This window comes from Myotis nattereri (assembly GCF_964212035.1).
Source record: "Myotis nattereri genome assembly, chromosome: 5".
Classification (NCBI taxonomy): Eukaryota; Metazoa; Chordata; class Mammalia; order Chiroptera; family Vespertilionidae; genus Myotis; species Myotis nattereri.
Genome location: NC_138080.1, coordinates 90,817,738 through 90,835,065, shown reverse-complemented (window position 1 = coordinate 90,835,065; position 17,328 = coordinate 90,817,738). Strand labels below are relative to the sequence as shown.

At 45.4% G+C, this 17,328-nt stretch overlaps 1 protein-coding gene across 2 annotated transcripts in view; it reads left to right on the top strand.

Moving 5' to 3' along the window:
• GLRA1 (glycine receptor alpha 1) overlaps positions 1–17,328 on the top strand; it is a gene marked incomplete at both ends in the record, with an annotated part of 63,338 nt that overhangs the window by 31,540 nt on the left and 14,470 nt on the right. For both annotated transcript variants that reach the window (XM_081091062.1, XM_081091061.1), the window contains 2 exons: positions 457–584; positions 5,780–5,847. In XM_081091062.1, the coding sequence (XP_080947188.1) occupies positions 457–584; positions 5,780–5,847 (196 nt within the window). The remainder of the gene's footprint in view (positions 1–456; positions 585–5,779; positions 5,848–17,328) is intronic.

The following is a 17,328-nucleotide window of genomic DNA, read 5'->3' as shown; positions in this document are numbered from 1 at the left end:
CAACTTTTCTTTTTTTCAACTAGTGACCAATTCTGAAGAGAAACTTTGGGGAAATCTGGGACTACTTGATCTCTAAGATTCTTTCGCTGTTCTATGGACCCATGGGGCGGGGCTCAGGCACCCAAAACACAGGGCTGGGCCTAGCGGGAGGTTAGCCCTTCAATCTCCTCTCCCCTCTCCCGGGGAGACCTGCAGCCAAGTGTGATTGCTCTGATCTCCAGGCTGCAGCCTTAGAAAAGGCAGCAGCGTCTCAGCAGCAGTCAGACACTCGGCTGCCTGCCAGGATCCCACGCCGGCTGATATTTGGGCTGGATAAACAATTTAGCCTGGGCCTTCCATCATTAAGGACCCGTATTACCTATTTCTCGGGTCTACAAGGGCTGGGCCAGGCTGGGATCTGACCATGCATGAGAAAGGGCCATCATTAACCCTCTGCTCTCCTCTCTCCTTTCTTAGCCTTGCTGCTTCTAAGGAGGCTGATGCCGCCCGCTCCACGCCCAAGGCCATGTCTCCCTCGGACTTCCTGGATAAGCTCATGGGGAGAACCTCTGGATATGATGCCAGGATCAGGCCCAATTTTAAAGGTAGAGAAAACTTTCCTTCCAGATCCCCAGGCATCTGTTTTCCTAGATTAAAAGTAAGCAGCATGGGATTGGATGGTACGTACATGTCAGGAGTCCAGGACTCCCCTCTGCCCTAGGCAGATGCTATTAATCCGTTTGGACTGCTCCCCCACCACACCCACCCAAACCACACTCAAACTTAACAGCCCCCTGGCTGCCAGGAATCTGTGTGTGAGTTGAAACCTACTTGCTACCTCTGGTATAACAGACAGATAGATAAACTTGGCATGTGAAGAAACGGGGTCAGGTTTGGTTCAGGCACAAACTCACTCTCTGAACTCTGATAACCCTCTTCCTCTCTCTGGGCCTGTTTCCTCATCTCTGCAGTGATGAAGCTGGCTATCTGTGGGAGCTCTGGGGCTCCCACCATGTGCCCCCAAAGGGAGGAGCAGAGAGCATAGTGACCAAGACCACGCTGCTTCTCCCCGAGCGGTCCACTTCTATTTGTTTTAGATAAGAGACATCCAACTGAAATTCACCTCCTGAAAAGGTCCCAGGGATTAACAAATAATTTTTGAAACTTTCTAGTCTAAACCAGAGTCACAATTTCAAATGCCTACAGGACTTAGGTAGGAAACTTCAGTGAGTGAGGGGAGCTAGGAGGAAGGCAATAGGGAGTGGTAGAGACTATGGAGAAATAGAGGTGCAGGCCCTCTAAAGGGGACAGCCTCTTCTTAGCCCCGCCCACAGTTACCCAACTGGAATGTAGGCCCCGTGTTGCCAGGTCACCCAGTATTCCGAGAAGAGCCAGAAATGAAGATTTATGCAAAGTTTCCTGATTCCTAAAATATGTGCATTCAAACAGAACATGTTTGTTGTGAGCCAAATATGCCTTATGTGTAGCCAGTTTACAAACCCTCCCCAAGGTGACCTGAGGGGTTTCTTTTAGCTCTCACAGTCCTGGGAGATCTCAAAAAGAGGGAGTCGGTCCCCGTTGGTGCCTTAGGAGGCTGTCCCCACCTCACACTGCTGAGCAGAACCCCGCAGGTGCAGTCCTAGGACCTCCCAGGAGCCTGTGCTCATGAACCTTCCTCCCAGCACCCCAGCAAAAATCTTATTTCAAGCACCCACTGTCAGCCTCCTCATCAATCTTGATTCCAGATGCCCTTCCTCACTACTCCTTTTAGCTCAAGTCCAAAACCAAACAAGGGAGATGACAGCCGGTAAGCTTCCTAGTATTTGCTCACTTTACCCCCATTCTCAGTGCTCTGCAGGTAGAAAACTGTCTGAGAGACGCACTGAGGTTTGTTGGGGCCCACCTCCACCCTGCTTATCTCGAGGCTCCTTCGCTCCCCCAGCACTTTATTCCCAAGGCCACATCTTCCAGCACTGTTAGCATAACCTTGGTCCCCTCAAGGACAGGTAAGTCAGGACCAAAGCTGCTGTCATACATAGCACTGGGCCCAAGCCCTTCACCAGGGTCTCAATCTCAAACACCCAGAGGAACCAGATAGATATTGCACATGAGTGAGGCAGGAGGAACATGAGAAAAGAAAACTAGAGAACACAGGGCTAGTCTAAGGGCACCTACTTCTCAGCTCTGGCAGTAACTGCCTGGTAGAAACACAGGCCCTGGGATGCTGGCCCTCCAAGACTTGAGTCTGAGGTTTTGTGAAATCTTTGAGGTTGGCCCCTAAGTCACAAATTTTAGAAGCCGTTGTCTAAATCAAACACATTGGAGAATTGACCATCAGGTTGTGCCCAGTTTTCAGGAATTCCAGTCCACTACGCCCCCTAGTGGACACTCTCAGAACTCCATACTGAGTGCTGTGGACTTGCTCTCCTGAGAAAAGAGGGACTCCTTTGTTGAATGTGTATGCATCCCGGGTTCAGTGTTAGGTATCCTTTGTGCATACCATTGCACCTGGCACATAAAAGGCCCTCAATTAACCTTTTGTGAATGAATGAATGAATGAATGAATGAATGAATGAATGAATGAGCGAACGAACCAACAAATGTGCTAAGGTTTAGAGCAGTTAAATGACTCCTGAGCCATGCTGTCGAGGCTGTAGGGACTTTAACCCAGCTAGCTACTCTGACTCAGTTCTTTATCTAATGCTGGTCATTTATTCTTTTATTTACTGGCTTACTTACTTAGCAGTGAACATCTTTAAGAAATAAAATTTCACCCAGACTATAAAACCATTGAATCAGGGCCCAGTCTCTCCCCACTCTGAAAGCCTTCCTCTGACACTTGGACCCAAAAATCTCCAGATCTAGATCAGCTTAGTCTCCCGACCCTGTGTCATCTCTAGCTCCTTCAACCCCCTCCAAGTAGGGCTCTGAGCAAGGTGCAGCTTCCTGGAACCCAGCCTGGAGCTGGAAACAAGGTTTCTCTCTCTCCCTGGTGTTGAGGACTGAAACACTGGCATGAGGAGGGGACCTCCAGCCCCTGATGCCTATGGTCCCTTCACACTTCTACCCAGACACCAATAAGATTCCCCCAAAGCCCCACACAAACTACAGAGCTCCTGAGAAGGCCTCTGCGACCCCAACACAATAGGAAGAGGCCTGCATTGTTCTAGAACGCCTGCTACTTACCTGATGCATGTGACCCAGAGTGAATCACTTACCAGGCCTCTGTTTCCACATCTGCGAAATGATCCAGCAGCCGAGGCCCCTCCGGTTCTGATAGTCTGCATCTCCTCCAAAACTCTGTGTCGGACAATGGTTCCTAGGATCAGGGGCACAGCCTGATGCAAACACGTACAGAAAAGCAAAATTAAACTTTAATATTTAATGAAATATATACATTATCCTGCTGCCAAAGGCAGCCAGATTGTAATTTTCTTGAGGATAATTTCATTTCAGATGTATGTCAATGACTCTCACTTCCCCATGGGGTCTTCTGGGCAGGCGCCCTCTCACACACATAAATCAGGACCTACTTTATAGGGGAATCACAGCACCAGACACTGCAGGGGCTGGGTGGGAAGTCTGTGCACATGATTCAAGGCACAGGCAGTAATTCTTTGGGGCATCTTAATGGTATGAGGCTAAATGAAAGAAAAACCTGGGTCTGAGTCTAAATGAGAAAGAAAAAGAAAATCTAATGGGCCTTCGTTTAGGTGGAAGTGACAAGGAGGCAGATGTCCACTCAGCATAAGAGACATTTTTTAGCAGACAGAGCTATCACCATGGAACGGACCACTCAAGACAAAATGAGTTCCCACTACTGGGGGTGTTCAAGCACTGAGCTTTGAGAGGGTAGCTGGTATAGCAGGTTCCTACACCTGGCTGTACATGAGAGTTACTCAGGGAGCTCATTACAATATAGATTCTGGGCTAATCTCCAGAGATTTGGCTTCACTGGGTCTGGGGTTGGGCTGAGGAATCTGCAGTTTAACTAGTTCTCCTGGTGATGCTACCTCCAACAGCCCTGCCTGCATATCAGTTCGGATGACCTTTAAGAAACCTCCCAGCCCTGAAGTCTTATAACCTTGTTAGTTGAATGACTAGCTTCCATAAGGGAATTCCAACCCACTGGAGCACAGAGTGACTACCCAGATAAGGGGCTACTCTCCCAGACTGATGGGGAAACTGCAACCCAGAACAAGGAAGGGGCGGGCCTGAGGTGAAACAGCCAATGAGCACTGAGCTGTGTCCAAAACCCAGGGATCCTCACTCCCCTAGAGGGAAAACCTGGATTCTCACCACCAGACTGAGTCCCACCCTCTACACCAAGACTTCTGAAAAGAAGGGAATCTTGGCTGAGCTTGAGTGAAATGCTTGGGCTACTTTTTCAAGGGGGACAGAGAGGACATAGTAACAGGACACTAGGATATCTGCTTCCATCTTTCCACAATCAGAAAGTTGGGTTCAAGTCTTGGCTCTACCACTTGCTGGCTAACTCAGCCCAAGTGAGTTGCTAAGACTCTCTGTGCTCCACCTGAACAGCAGAGACAGTAAGTTTGTCTTGCCTACCACAGGCCCTCATGGGGATCAACAAGAAAGTGGACCTGAAAATTTCACAAATTGCACATTGCAATCTTCATGTGCAGGATTATGACCTATAATCTAAGTCTTACCCACCTTCAAGGTCAGTTCAAGGTCATCACCTTCATGAGTTCCACCCTAATACCTCAGTCTCCAGAACTTCTCTTGTATCCAGGATCTTACTGCTTATGCCACTCTTAGCCATGGTCTCACATTTCTTTCTGGTTATTTAGGCTGGCCCTTTTGTCAGCTCATGTGGATGCCCAGTGCTTAAAACCCTGGATTCTGCCACTATATGACCTTGAGCATGCCACTTCCTTTCTCTCAACCTCATTTTTACAAGTACAGCCTTGAAGATCATTCACTTTGGAATTATACAAATCTGAATTCAAACTCTGACTTGTCCATTTACTAACTGTATGGCTCAGGGCAAACAACCTCTCTGAGCCTCTGTTTCCTCATCTGTAAAATGGAGGTAATAACCATGCCTCCTCATGGAGTCACTGAGAGGATAGAAGGAGATCCATGTTAGTAAAACTCAGCCCAGCAGCAAACCCTGTAATGCTCAATAAATGCTAAGTGCTATAATTAATAGCATAAAATGAAGATACTTAGCTTCAACTGGACAGAAGTCCCTCTAGCAATATGATTCCAAAGAGCAAATATTCCTCCACTTCTCTCCTATCTTTTGCAGCAGGATTCAAAAACCTTGCCTAGAAAGTATTTAACAAAGACTTATGGACTTCCCTTGAGGTTCCCTCTGGATTCCTCAGCTGGTAATTCCCATCAACACCCTTTCAGGCAATCATTCGTGGTTCGTAAGTTCAAGGCAAGGAACTCACTGTTCTTTGTGATTCCCAAGATGGCCTCCAAATGTTGTAGCCGTAAATACATTTCAGCCACAAATTAGAAGGCAGCCGGTGGGGTTTGGGGAAGGGATTTCAACCATATGGCAGGAAGATGAATCATCCTGTGTTAATGAAAGTACATCCCAGCTCAGACACTGGTGCTCTGTACCTGGTGCTCACTCGGGGACCAGGGAATCTGGCAGAGCAGTGTGGCTGGGAGTCCTAGATGCTCGGGGGTGGGGTGGAGAACAAGCAAGGGGCTCCTCACCAAGGGGTGTCCATCCCTGAGGTCAGTGTTTCAGGCACGGGTCCTGTCCTGTGGGTTTCTTCATGGCTATGGAGCTAAAGCAGGTATCTCTTTTGATTGGCAGGTCCCCCGGTGAATGTAAGCTGCAACATTTTCATCAACAGCTTTGGTTCCATTGCTGAGACAACTATGGTGAGTGAATCAAAACACAAGCTGCTATTTCCTGTGGGGCATCTCTCTCTCCCTGAAATAGTTCCCCTCTGCATTGGGCTTCCCAAGGAGGTGGGGGATCTGGTGTGCTTGCAGGTTTCCGGTGGTATAGCAACAGAATATTTTTACTGCCCTATTCCATGTTTTAGGTGAGCACATATATCTGAAAATGGCCAAAGAGCCAGCAGGGCCTGCACATGCCAAACACCCAGGATTACAAAAACAACATCATATCAATGGGCTAAAGTTTTAGATGAAAAGAAAACGTAAAGACCTACTTGTAAAGTTCAAGTGCAACTGCGGAATAGCAGAAGACTGGGTACAGAAGCTGAAATGGATATGTTGGGTTGATTCTACTCTACTCTCTACTTTTGTATGTACTTAAAAAGTCCCATAGCCCTAACCAGTTTGGCTCAGTGGATAGAGCTTCGACCTGTGGACTGAAGGGTCCCAGGTTCGATTCCGGTCAAGGGCATGTACCTTGGTTGCAGGCACATCCCCAGTAGGGGGTGTGCAGGAGGCAGCTGATCGATGTTTCTCTCTCATCGATGTTTCTAGCTCTCTATCCCTCTCCCTTCCTCTCTGTAAAAAATCAATAAAATATATATTTTTTAAAAGTCCCATAATAGAAAGTTTAAAATAAATTAGACCAGAAAAAAAAAGGCTAGAAGGAAAAATACTAAAATGTTAAAAGCAATTATCCCTGTATCATAGACTGATGGATAATTTTATTTGCTTCTTTAAGCATTTCTATATTTTTAAAATTTCTACAAGGAGTAAATATTACATTAGTAATTATAAATAGATACAATGAAACTTTAAATGTTTTTCTCACTCCTTGAAAACAAAAATAATCTATTATGCTTGTTTTGAAGGGAGTGATTTCACTTGTGAGAAAATAACAAAGGCCATTTATAGTCATCTTTTTATCCCCTGGCTGGTGGCTTAATTGGTTGGATTGTTGTCTCACACCAATGTTTCTCTCTCTTCCTTCTTCTCTTTCTAAAATCAATAAATAGCCCTAGCCAGTTTGACTCAGTGTATAGAGCATCAGCCCAAGGACAGAAGGGTGTCAGGTTTGATTCTGGTCAAGGGCGTGTACCTGGGTTGCAGGCTCAATCCCAGCCCTGGTCGGGGTGGGTGCAGGAGGCAACCAATTGATGTGTCTCTCTCATGTCACTGTTTCTCTCTCTCTCTGCCTCTCCCCCTCCTTTCCACTCTCTTTAAAAATGAATGGAAAAATAAAATCAATAAACACATCTTCAGGTGAGGATTAAAATAAAGTCATCTCTTTATGAGCAGAGTAAGAAAAGCCAGTCACAAAGTACTATAGACGGTATTTCCATAAAGTCCTCTAAAGCACCCATTTCTGGACATCCACCTGTGCCAGGCTAGTTCAGGCTTCCAATGAGTCTTGTTCACATTACTGCAAAGGGTTGTCAACATTCATAAGGGAGATAACTAGCAAGGCCCCCAGAGAGGAGATCAATGATCTTAGGCAGGAAATGCAGGATTGGCAATGATGTGCTTGCAGGATTGGCAATGATGTGCTTCCTTGGGAGAGTTCCCCAGATGACACAGCTTTCCCCTTCCTTATTAAAGTTAATCCAAAGTAGGAAGGAGTTGCCATTCTCCAGCTTGCACATCCACAGTACTGTGATTTTCCCCGCACTCGGTTCTTAATGGCCTATATGTGTTTAATTTGCTTTGCAGATGATTTAGGGGGAGGAAAACAATCTAAAAATCTCAGAACTAGCGAAAAACTTAAGAAACCATCTAGGTCAGTTCTTTGTTTTACAGAAAGGAAATCTGATGACTTGTGGTGACATCACTTGAGCAAGGTCACGAGGTCACAGAGCATGGAATGGGTGCTCTCTGCAGCAGCCAAGGGTGACTCTCCCTTCAGCTCTTTCTCCCTCAGCTCCCACCAACCAAACCATGTGGGCCACTTTCCCACCTGAGCCTCTTTCCTTGTCACTCAGAATACAACAGCAACAACCACACATGAAACACCACTGTGTGCTAGGCAGTGTGCGGAGTACTTCTGCATATACCCTCTCCTTTAGACTCACAACAGCCCCCCTGAGGCAGGAAATGTTATTCCCATTTTACAGATAAGGAAACTAAAGATCAGAAAGGTTTGGTCATAGGGACTTAGAGCTGAAAAAAACCTTTTTTAAAAAATCCTCACCTGAGGATATTTTTCCATTGATTTTTAAAGAGAGTGAAAGGGAGGAGGAGAGACAGAGAGAGAGAAACATCGATGTAAGAGAGACACATCGATTCGTTGCCTCCTTCATGCTCCCCTACCAGGACCAGGGATCAAGCCTGCAACCAAGGTATGGGCCCTTGACCGGTATCTAACCCAGGACCCTTCAGTCCGTGGGCCCGAAGCTCTATCCACTGAGCCAAACAGGCCAAGGCTGAAAGGAAACTTATTGAACAGACATGTTTAGGCCCCAGTTCCAGGCCAGGGCTCTGCCTCTCCAATCACGTGAAGAGCAGTTGTGCACCTTGGGTCCCTGGTAATGTGGACGTATCCTGTGCCAGAAACTCCCCAGGTTGTGTCTGCTCTGCAGGAGCAGCAGGAATGCCAGCAGCTCTATAAACAGCTGGAGTCCCCGAGCTTGACTGTCTGCTTCCCAGGGCCTGGCCTTATTCACCAGACCTGAGAGCAGAGACAGGCAGCCAGCAAAGCAGCAATGGCCTCGATCCATTCCAGACCAGCGGAGGGCCGAGGCTGCCTGTCCTTCACCTGGCCTTTCCAGGGACTCCCTTTAAGTCTGAGCAGCAAGACAAAGGTAGGAGTTGGAACAGAAGTGAATGAGGGAGAGGTGGGAAGGGGCTCCTGATCGAGAGTTTCCCTCCGGCAGTCTCCAAGAGCAAGATCGGGAGCTAGAATCTTCGGGGAACCACCAGCTTGTCTGAACACACGTACTATGAGTGTGCACTACAGCCTCTATGTTTCTGAGTAGCATACATGCACATGAGTGTATTGTGGGGTTGTTTGTACAAATGTGCACATAGGCATGTGCATATGTATATGCTAGTTTGAATGTATTTGCACGTGTAACCTCAAAGGGAAATGTGTATGGCCATGCATAGGAATAAGTATGTGCGTTTCAGGTTATAAATGTACTTGTGAATATGTATAAGTATGAATGTGCATGTATATGTGTATGTATATATGTAAAAATATGAGAAAGTATTTAAGAGTGAGTGTACATGAATGGCACTATTTTCATTTATGTAATTGTGTGTAGATATTTGTAAATATATAAGCAGTGAAGTATGCATCAGCATGAAGCAGCATATTATATGTGTATCTATGCATGTGCATGTGAATATATGTACAAATACATGTGAATAAGTGAAAGAGAATTTACATGTGAATAGGTATGTGAGTATGAGTCTGTCTATACATGTGCACAGGTGTGCATGGGAGTGTGCACATATGGGGACACGTATATCGCTCAATTCATGTGGAACTATATGCAAACAAATGAGAGAGCGTGTGTGTGTGTGTGTGTGTGTGTGTGTTTGTCTCTCTCTGTGTGTGTGTGTGTGTGTGTGTGTGTGTATTGGCGTCCTCTGGGCATGAATCCCAGTATTTCCATTATCAGGTCATAAGCTGCAGCCTCTCTTACCAAGGGTCGGACTAGCTTGGCTCAGAGCCAGGCACACTGGCCAGGACCCTGGGGATTAGTGGCCGCCTATCCACAGTATGCTTATGGACAGCAAAACTCTGGCACTTGGTTGTTGTTATTACAACAAACTTTGTAATAAGTCCAAAAAAAGAAAGAGAGAAGTAGGAATGCAGACAAACAATCTAGTGTGCACCCGACTAGGTCGTCTTCTTGACTGTGCATACATTGTGGAGACACACACATCTCTGTAGAAATAGGATGGTGCAGTACAATTTGTGTTTTTCACTTCCATCATGGCCTGAAATCTGTCCACATACTACATGTCAGTCTACCTCATTCCTAACTTTCTACACACTACCAAATTTGGAAACATAATAGGTAATTACTAATATTATTATATTCAATATATGAGAAAATGACTTTAATCTATGTTTCCAGACTGTATGGCCTACCTGTAAAATTCCATGGTCTGACATCATTTCATGGTATTTAACCACCCTTCTCCTGTTGGACCTTTAGGCTTATGTAGCTTTTCACTATTACAAATGAATTTTCTTGTGCATAGCTCTTTGCCCATTTCCTTAGGATATATTTCAGAAGTGGAATTACTTTATCAAAAAAGCATGCACTTCGTTTTATTATTTTGACAGATATTATTACCCAACTAACTTCCAAATAAGTTTTTATAATTTACTGTCCTCCCAACAGTGTTCATTTCTCTTCACCCTTGCTAACCCAATATATTACCATTTATATTTCATTTTACCAGGTAAGTTTTTTTTAATGGTACTTCACAGTCATTTTTAATTTTCACTTCAGATTCTTAGTGCATTTGATCATCTTTGCATAATGTTTATTGGGCAGTTTGAACAATATCATAGGTTATTTTTTAACATGTATGTCCCTAATCCATTTGGTTTAGCTTAGTTTTCTGTAAAGTATTTGGTGGTGGTTTACTTTTCTCTGATTAGATAGTAATATTTCCAACATCATTCTTAAGTAGCCATTACTCCTCCACTGATTTCAAATGCTATCTTTTTCATAAAGTAAATCCCCACATAAAAAATAAACAAGTAAATAAATCCCCACATAAGAAATAAACACGTAAATAAATCCCCGCAGATACCTAGTCTGTTTCAAGTCTCCGTTTATTGCCCCACTGCTCTGTCTGTCTGTTTCTGCACCAATGCCACACGACTTTCATTACTCAGCTTCACATTATATTCCTATGCCTGGTAGAGATAGTCTTCTGTTGTTATTTTTTAAGGTTTTCTTGACTTTTTCAGCTCCTTTTCTTTCCCACATGAACTTTAGAATCAGCCTGTCAAAGCCTATAAAAATTGCCTCCAATTTTTGAGATCAAGTTTATAGATTAATTTGGGAAGAAGTGACATCTTAAGTATATTTTATAAACATGGTGCGTCTCTCCATTTATGTAGGTATTCCCTTATTCTTTTCAGTAAAGCTGAAGAGTTGTTGTTTTTTAAATATATACATCTCACACATTGCTTGTTAGGTTTATTCCTGGAGAGTCTGTGGGATTGGTTGCTATTGTGGATGAGATCCTTTCTTATGGTTGATTTTTCCATGACACCCTCAGTCTTTCTACAGTTAATGCTAGGTCACTTCTTATACTCGTGGGTTGGGGGAATCCAAGAAAAATTATATTAAATGTCATCCAGGTTGATACGGTTCAATACTCCTCAAAGCCTTGGTAAACTGGAGACTAAGAGAAGGCCATGGAGAGAGCTCTCAGAAATGCCACTAGAGTCTGTCACAGGCAGAAAGCGAAATCATAGGCGCCTGGTAGCATCTGCGGGATGACTCTCTCCCAACAGCACCAAGGGAGGCATCACCAGCTTGCGTTTAGGACAGCCCAGGGGGCTCTCTATCAGATCAGAATCAGCAAGGCTGACTCGTGACACTCAAGCCCACAGAAGACTGAAGCAGGTGAGACTGCCAGGTCATTTTCATTTACGATAGATCTTTCCATTCTAATTAGACTGAGGAATGCTCTCGTCCTCCATGAACGTGCACCCTGGCCACTCTCTGAATATTAGGGGAGCCAATCAAAAGTTGTTCTGATGTACCTGGAACTGGAGAAAAAGACAGTCTTGAAGGAACTCTCAGCAGACCTTTTTAGAGAGAGGTCTAAGACACCTTCCTCGCCTCGCCACACATACCCCTTCCTTCTGGTGACAGCATTCCAGTGTCCTGTTCCCCAGGTGCTGCTGCCAGGTTCCTGCTCCTCTGCCTGCCCTTTCTTATCTATCTATATAAAAGCCTAAGTGACCATTGCAACTGAACAGACGACTGAACAGGCTGTGTGGGGCAACCAGGCCCACAGGGGGGTTAGTGAGGGGCGACCAAGCAACCAGGTCGTGGGGCGACCACGTCGGTAGGGGGTGCAGTTGGGGGCAACCAGGCTGGTGGGGAGGGGCTGTTGGGGGTGATCAGGCCAGCAGGCAGAAGCAGTTAGGGGTGATCAGGCAGGCAAACAGGTGAGCGGTTAGGAGCCAGCAGTCCAGGATTGTGAGAAGAATGTCCGACTACCAGTTTAGGCCCTATCCCCGGGATCGGGCCTAAACCGGCAGTTGGACATCCCCGGAGGGGTCCCAGATTGGAGAGGGTGCAGGCTGGTCTGAGGGGACCCTCCCCGCCTCCCCCACCCCCCATGAATTTCGTGCACTGGGCCTCTAGTACTACTTATAAATGTCTCCCACATGTTTGTAAAATAGTTCTCTAAACAAGACACGATCAAATCAATTCAGGTTCCACTTACTAAATCACAACACATGCCAGTCCTCAATCACGGCGACTACACAGAGGTCCCTGTGATTGATGTTGAGCCTCACCCAACTCCTCTCCTGCACACTCATCTCTGCTGTTAGTTTAACTCTCAGAGAGCAACCTTGCTTTCCATATTTCTACATTTGTTAGGGTCTCACTATGGCGCCTGGACGGCCAACACTGTCCTTTTTCCAGGTTAGCATCCGCCCTTCAATTTGCAACCTTTGGCAACCAGTTATGAATCCATCTCACTGCTTAACAGGCCAGTGCAAAGTTCCCCACCTGACACTATCAGGATATGTATGAGCCAACATATCTCACGAGTTCAGTGGGACACAATGCACTATGTCTGTCTGCTACCCACTCCTGGATTCATACCTCTGCTCTAGCACCTACCAGCTATGGAACTTTGAGCAAGATGCTTAACCTCTGTCTAACCTCTCTGAATTTCAGTTTCCTGCCCTGTAAAATGAGTGTAATAATACCCAGGGTGTTGGGTTGATGAAAGGTTTAGAGATAGAATGTATACCAAGTTCTGGCAAGTATTAGACACCCAATAAAAGTAGCTACTATTAGCATGTTCGCGTAATTATTAAACTCATGCTGGGCTTTAGTGAGCCCCTAGAGACAAACAAAGATGCTCAGCTCCACTGGTCCAAACCATCTACAGTTCTTTACAACAAATGTAGCTCTGATTGTGTGAGATCCAAATGAGAATGCACAGGCAGGGTGGTGACTTAGGAGAGTTCAGGGCACAGAGCAGGCATCCGGAGCCAAGGAGGCAATGAGTCAGGATCTGGGGAGTTGCCAGTACTGGACTCCAGTGTAGAGCAGACAATGGGTCAAATTGGAGGGCCAGCGCAGGAATGAGTAGGAGTGCCAGTGAACTGCTGGACCTGGGACAGAGGCTTTTTGTCCTTCCTGCTGATTGTGGGTCTCTACAAATCCACAGGTACACAACAGCAGTCAGAGGTAGTATCCAATGGTATTGGGCATCATCAAATTGTTGCTCAGTGCAAGTCTGGGAGATCCTGGGTAGTGTAGTCTCATGGTTAAGTACTTGGGCTCTGACATTAACATCTTGAGTTCAAATCTCAGAGTTGACACTTATAGCTGTGTGATGTTAGAAATAGTTCTTTAGTCTCTGTGTACCTTGATTTACCTCCTCACACATCACTGGCCTCCTTTCCAGCTGAAACCAGGTACTGGTCACATCTCAGAACAATACCAGATCTAGAGAAGCCAACTTCAGGGGGATGGAATAGACTGATAGGGTCCTTTCAAATGCCACCTTCTCTCCAAAAGCTCTTCCAGATTCACCCAGCCTGACTGGAAATAATCTCCATGTCTTGAGAGTAATACCTAATAGCCAATTGTTAGGTATTGCTCTCAATGACCCTTATTACTTTCAGTTTTGCATGGTAGATGTTTGTGTCCATATCTTGCCTGGCCTGCTAGATACTTCAAGCTCTGTGAGGGTAGAAATCAAGACCGTGTGCCTCCACCCTCACTGTTCTCCCTCATGGCATAATGTCTATAGAGTTGAATTGAGTTTAGAGAAGAGATGTCCCTTTGAGGGCTGAAGTGCTTGCTGAGACTTAGGCAGGTATAAGAATCTTGTTCTTTGCCTACCTGTTGGATGATATCTCTTGGTCCTGATGGCAATGGCTTCTCCAACCCCTGCCCACCAACACACTCATCAGATTCTTAGCTCTTTCCTACTAAAATACCTCGTGCGTGCTACTTCACAACAATGGTGAGTTTAGAGGAGTTTTCTGGGGAGGGTTGGAATCTGAAATTAGACACAACAGGGTATGGGGGTCACAATCCAACCAAAATTAGACACAATGGAGAGAGGGTACACAGAAAGCCCTGAAGAAATATTTGTTGAATGTCAAAATGAACTAGTTAATGCTCTACCTTGGTCTTACAAGCATGGCAGTTGCCCAGTTTCCAGAAATCAGATCATCAGGGAATCTCAGAGGCAAGAAAGGTGAGCCAGTGCTAAAGACTGTTGAGCTAGAACTCTGGAAATCCCTCCCGCCTCAGACTTAGATGAGAGTGTGAGACCTAGAAACCATTTCTGGGGGTGGAGCTCGAGGTTCTCAGGTGGAGGATTCAAATGTTGCTCCTCGGCCCATGGACCTGAACATGGACCGCCCCCCGCCCCGTCATGTCAAACACCAACCCATGTGAGCACAGGGCTAAGTGAGCAAAACAGCATTTAGCTTTCAGGCTATTGCACCAATTACATTGATCTCTCCCAAACTGCATTTCCCACTGCTGTGTACCAATGAGGCAGGAGAAGTCAATGGCAGCACTTGCTTGAGCAGCAGCTGCTGAGGGGAAGTGTGGCTGCCTGAGGACACCAAGATACCTTCTCCAGGTCTCAGCTTGTGCCTTTCTTTCGTCATTTCATAATGAGACCCCACAGGGCTATTTTTCTTCTTTTAGGTGGTATATACTTGTATTTTTACAATCAGCACGCATTACTTCTATAATAAGAAAGAGTAAAATATTTTTTAAATATCAGTAATAACAAAATAGAGACTATTCCTGTCCATGAAAGAGTGTTATAAATATGTTTTGCATACATATACTTAGATTAATGGAAATGCATGATGCATTTATAAAGTCTAGCAGCAAGCATCTGGCCTAGAATCCAGTCACTTATTTCCTTCATGAATTCACGAAAATCACTTAATTATTCTGAGCCTGAATGCCTTCAACTGTAAAATGGGAATAAGAACTGTAAAATGGAAATAATAAGCTAGTTTTTAATGATATGAGTATTAAATGATGTGTAGTATGTTAAAGTATCCACTATATACCAGTTTAATAGATGTATATAATCAATAAATACAGTCCTTTTCCTATTAAAAAATAAAAATGAAATATCAGCAAAATGAAAACATAAATATGTCCCTCCACAGTTAAAATTCTTCATTGCTTCATTGCTCCCAGGATGAAGTCCAAAGTCCTCAGCAAGGCTCCTGAGCCCTGCCTGCTTCCCCTCCTCACCTCATTCACTTGCTGTCCTTCCAGAGTACTGCACTCTTGCTTTGTCTCTAGCAGGTCCAACTGCCCTAAATGCCCTTCCTCTTTGGCTCAACTATATCTGGTCTCACCGTGTCTTCCTGGAGCCTTCCCTGTCCTCCACCCCCAAGTCCAGATGGGGAGGCTGTCTCCTCTCTCTCCCCAGTATCCTGTACTTAATCCCTACAGAGCCCTTACCTCAGTGCGGTGTAGACGTTATGCTGTAGGCTCTGTGTCTGCATAAGTATGTCTTTCTTGTTCTCAGTATATTCTCTGGTGCCTAGAACAGTGCCTGGCATTTACTAGATGTTCAGTTTAATGTTCTTAATTACACAAACAAAACTAATAACAATTAGCTATTAGATTTGGAAGGGTTGTTAAGAGACCATCTAGCCTAGCTCCCTTTTTTTTTTTTTTAAACAGTGAGGCCCAGAGAAGCAATTCAGGTCTAATCCCTGGTCCTTTCCTGAATTGCTGTGTGATCTTAGAAAATGACTGGGTGAATAGGTGGGCTGGTGCGGGAGAAATATAAGCTCAAGTTCATCCCCTCAAATTGTTGCCAATCAAGGAGAGGAGATAAAACACACACAGTGAGGAAGTGCTAAATTAAACGTTTCTGGTGATTCCGTTTTGCTGGGAGATCAGAAAAGGAAGGGATCAGGAAAGCCTGAGGGCAGGAAGGCTCCTGCAGGAGGTGAGGCTAAGCTGAGCAGGCAGAATCCACTAGGCTGTGAGGATGGGAGGAGCATAGCCAGGCACAGAGCCGGCTCTCCACCCCATGGGATGTGCTCATGGAGGGTCAGACGCTGCGGATGCAGAGCCCAGCTCTGCCACTTAATAGCCCTGGCCTGGGACAAGTTTCTCAGCCCTTCTAATCCTCAGCTTCCTTACCCTCCTCGCCATGGGGATCTGGATGTCTAACTTGTAGGGGCGTTTTGATGATTAAATGTATGTGACAATATCTAGAACAGCGCCTGCTGCCTAACAGATCATTTTAAGAAATGCCACTTTCTTTTCTTCCTTCCAGCCATGTAAACAGGCTTGACATGTCACTGGCAAGAATACCAAAAGCACAGCTGGGGGCTGAAGGCTTTTTCTGCCCAACCATTCATTCATAGTATGTTTACTCTGATAGGACTGCCTTAGAGCCTCTCTCTCTCTCTCTCTCTCCTCTCTCTCTCTCTCTCTCCTGTAAAATCCAGGAGAGAAAGCTGTTCTAGCCCCCTGGTCAGAGGGGGCCAGATCAGGAGCTGTCTCTGACTGTCAACACCCAGGTCTGGCCTGAAGTTCTCCCTCCACCACGGGACATATAAGACATGAGATTATGAGACTAAATGTCATTTTCTATGGGACTGGAGGGAGAGCCTTCAATTAAATTATAGAACAATCCTGTAAAATACCTTGGAACATTTATAAAGCTATTGATATTTCTGTAGGCAAACGGAATGAGGCCTTTGCTGGGAGGAACTGAGGAACTTGGCAGGGGCGGGTGGGGGGGGGGATGTTCGTTTTGGTTCATTCCTGCTGATGACAGATTGAGTAATCAGCATTTAGAAGCAGCACCACAAAGGAAATACAGCACATCTCATTTATGGCACCTTCCGGGAAAGATCGGCAGTGGGTGCTCATGAGTGGAGCTCATGTCTTGAAGGAAAGCATTTAAAGTTGGATTTGAGCTGAGGTTATTCATCTTGGAGGACTTTAAACTCTTGTGGGAATCCAATAGAGAGAACTATGGTCCTGTTCCTGGGAAAATCTCAGATGTACCCGAAATTTTACTTGCCGTGTCATGATAGTCATGGCACCCAGGTTTATAATGCCTCGCTAACAAAAATTTAAAACTTTTCTTTGCAACTATTTCTTCATTTTATTACCCAGTTCCCAGCCTTGGAGACCTAACCCTACCACTAATTGCTTCGCAGGTTGTGAATGGGAACTAAGGACTTTAGTTCCAGGCATCAGCTTTTAGTCTTTCCTCTTGTCCGTCAAT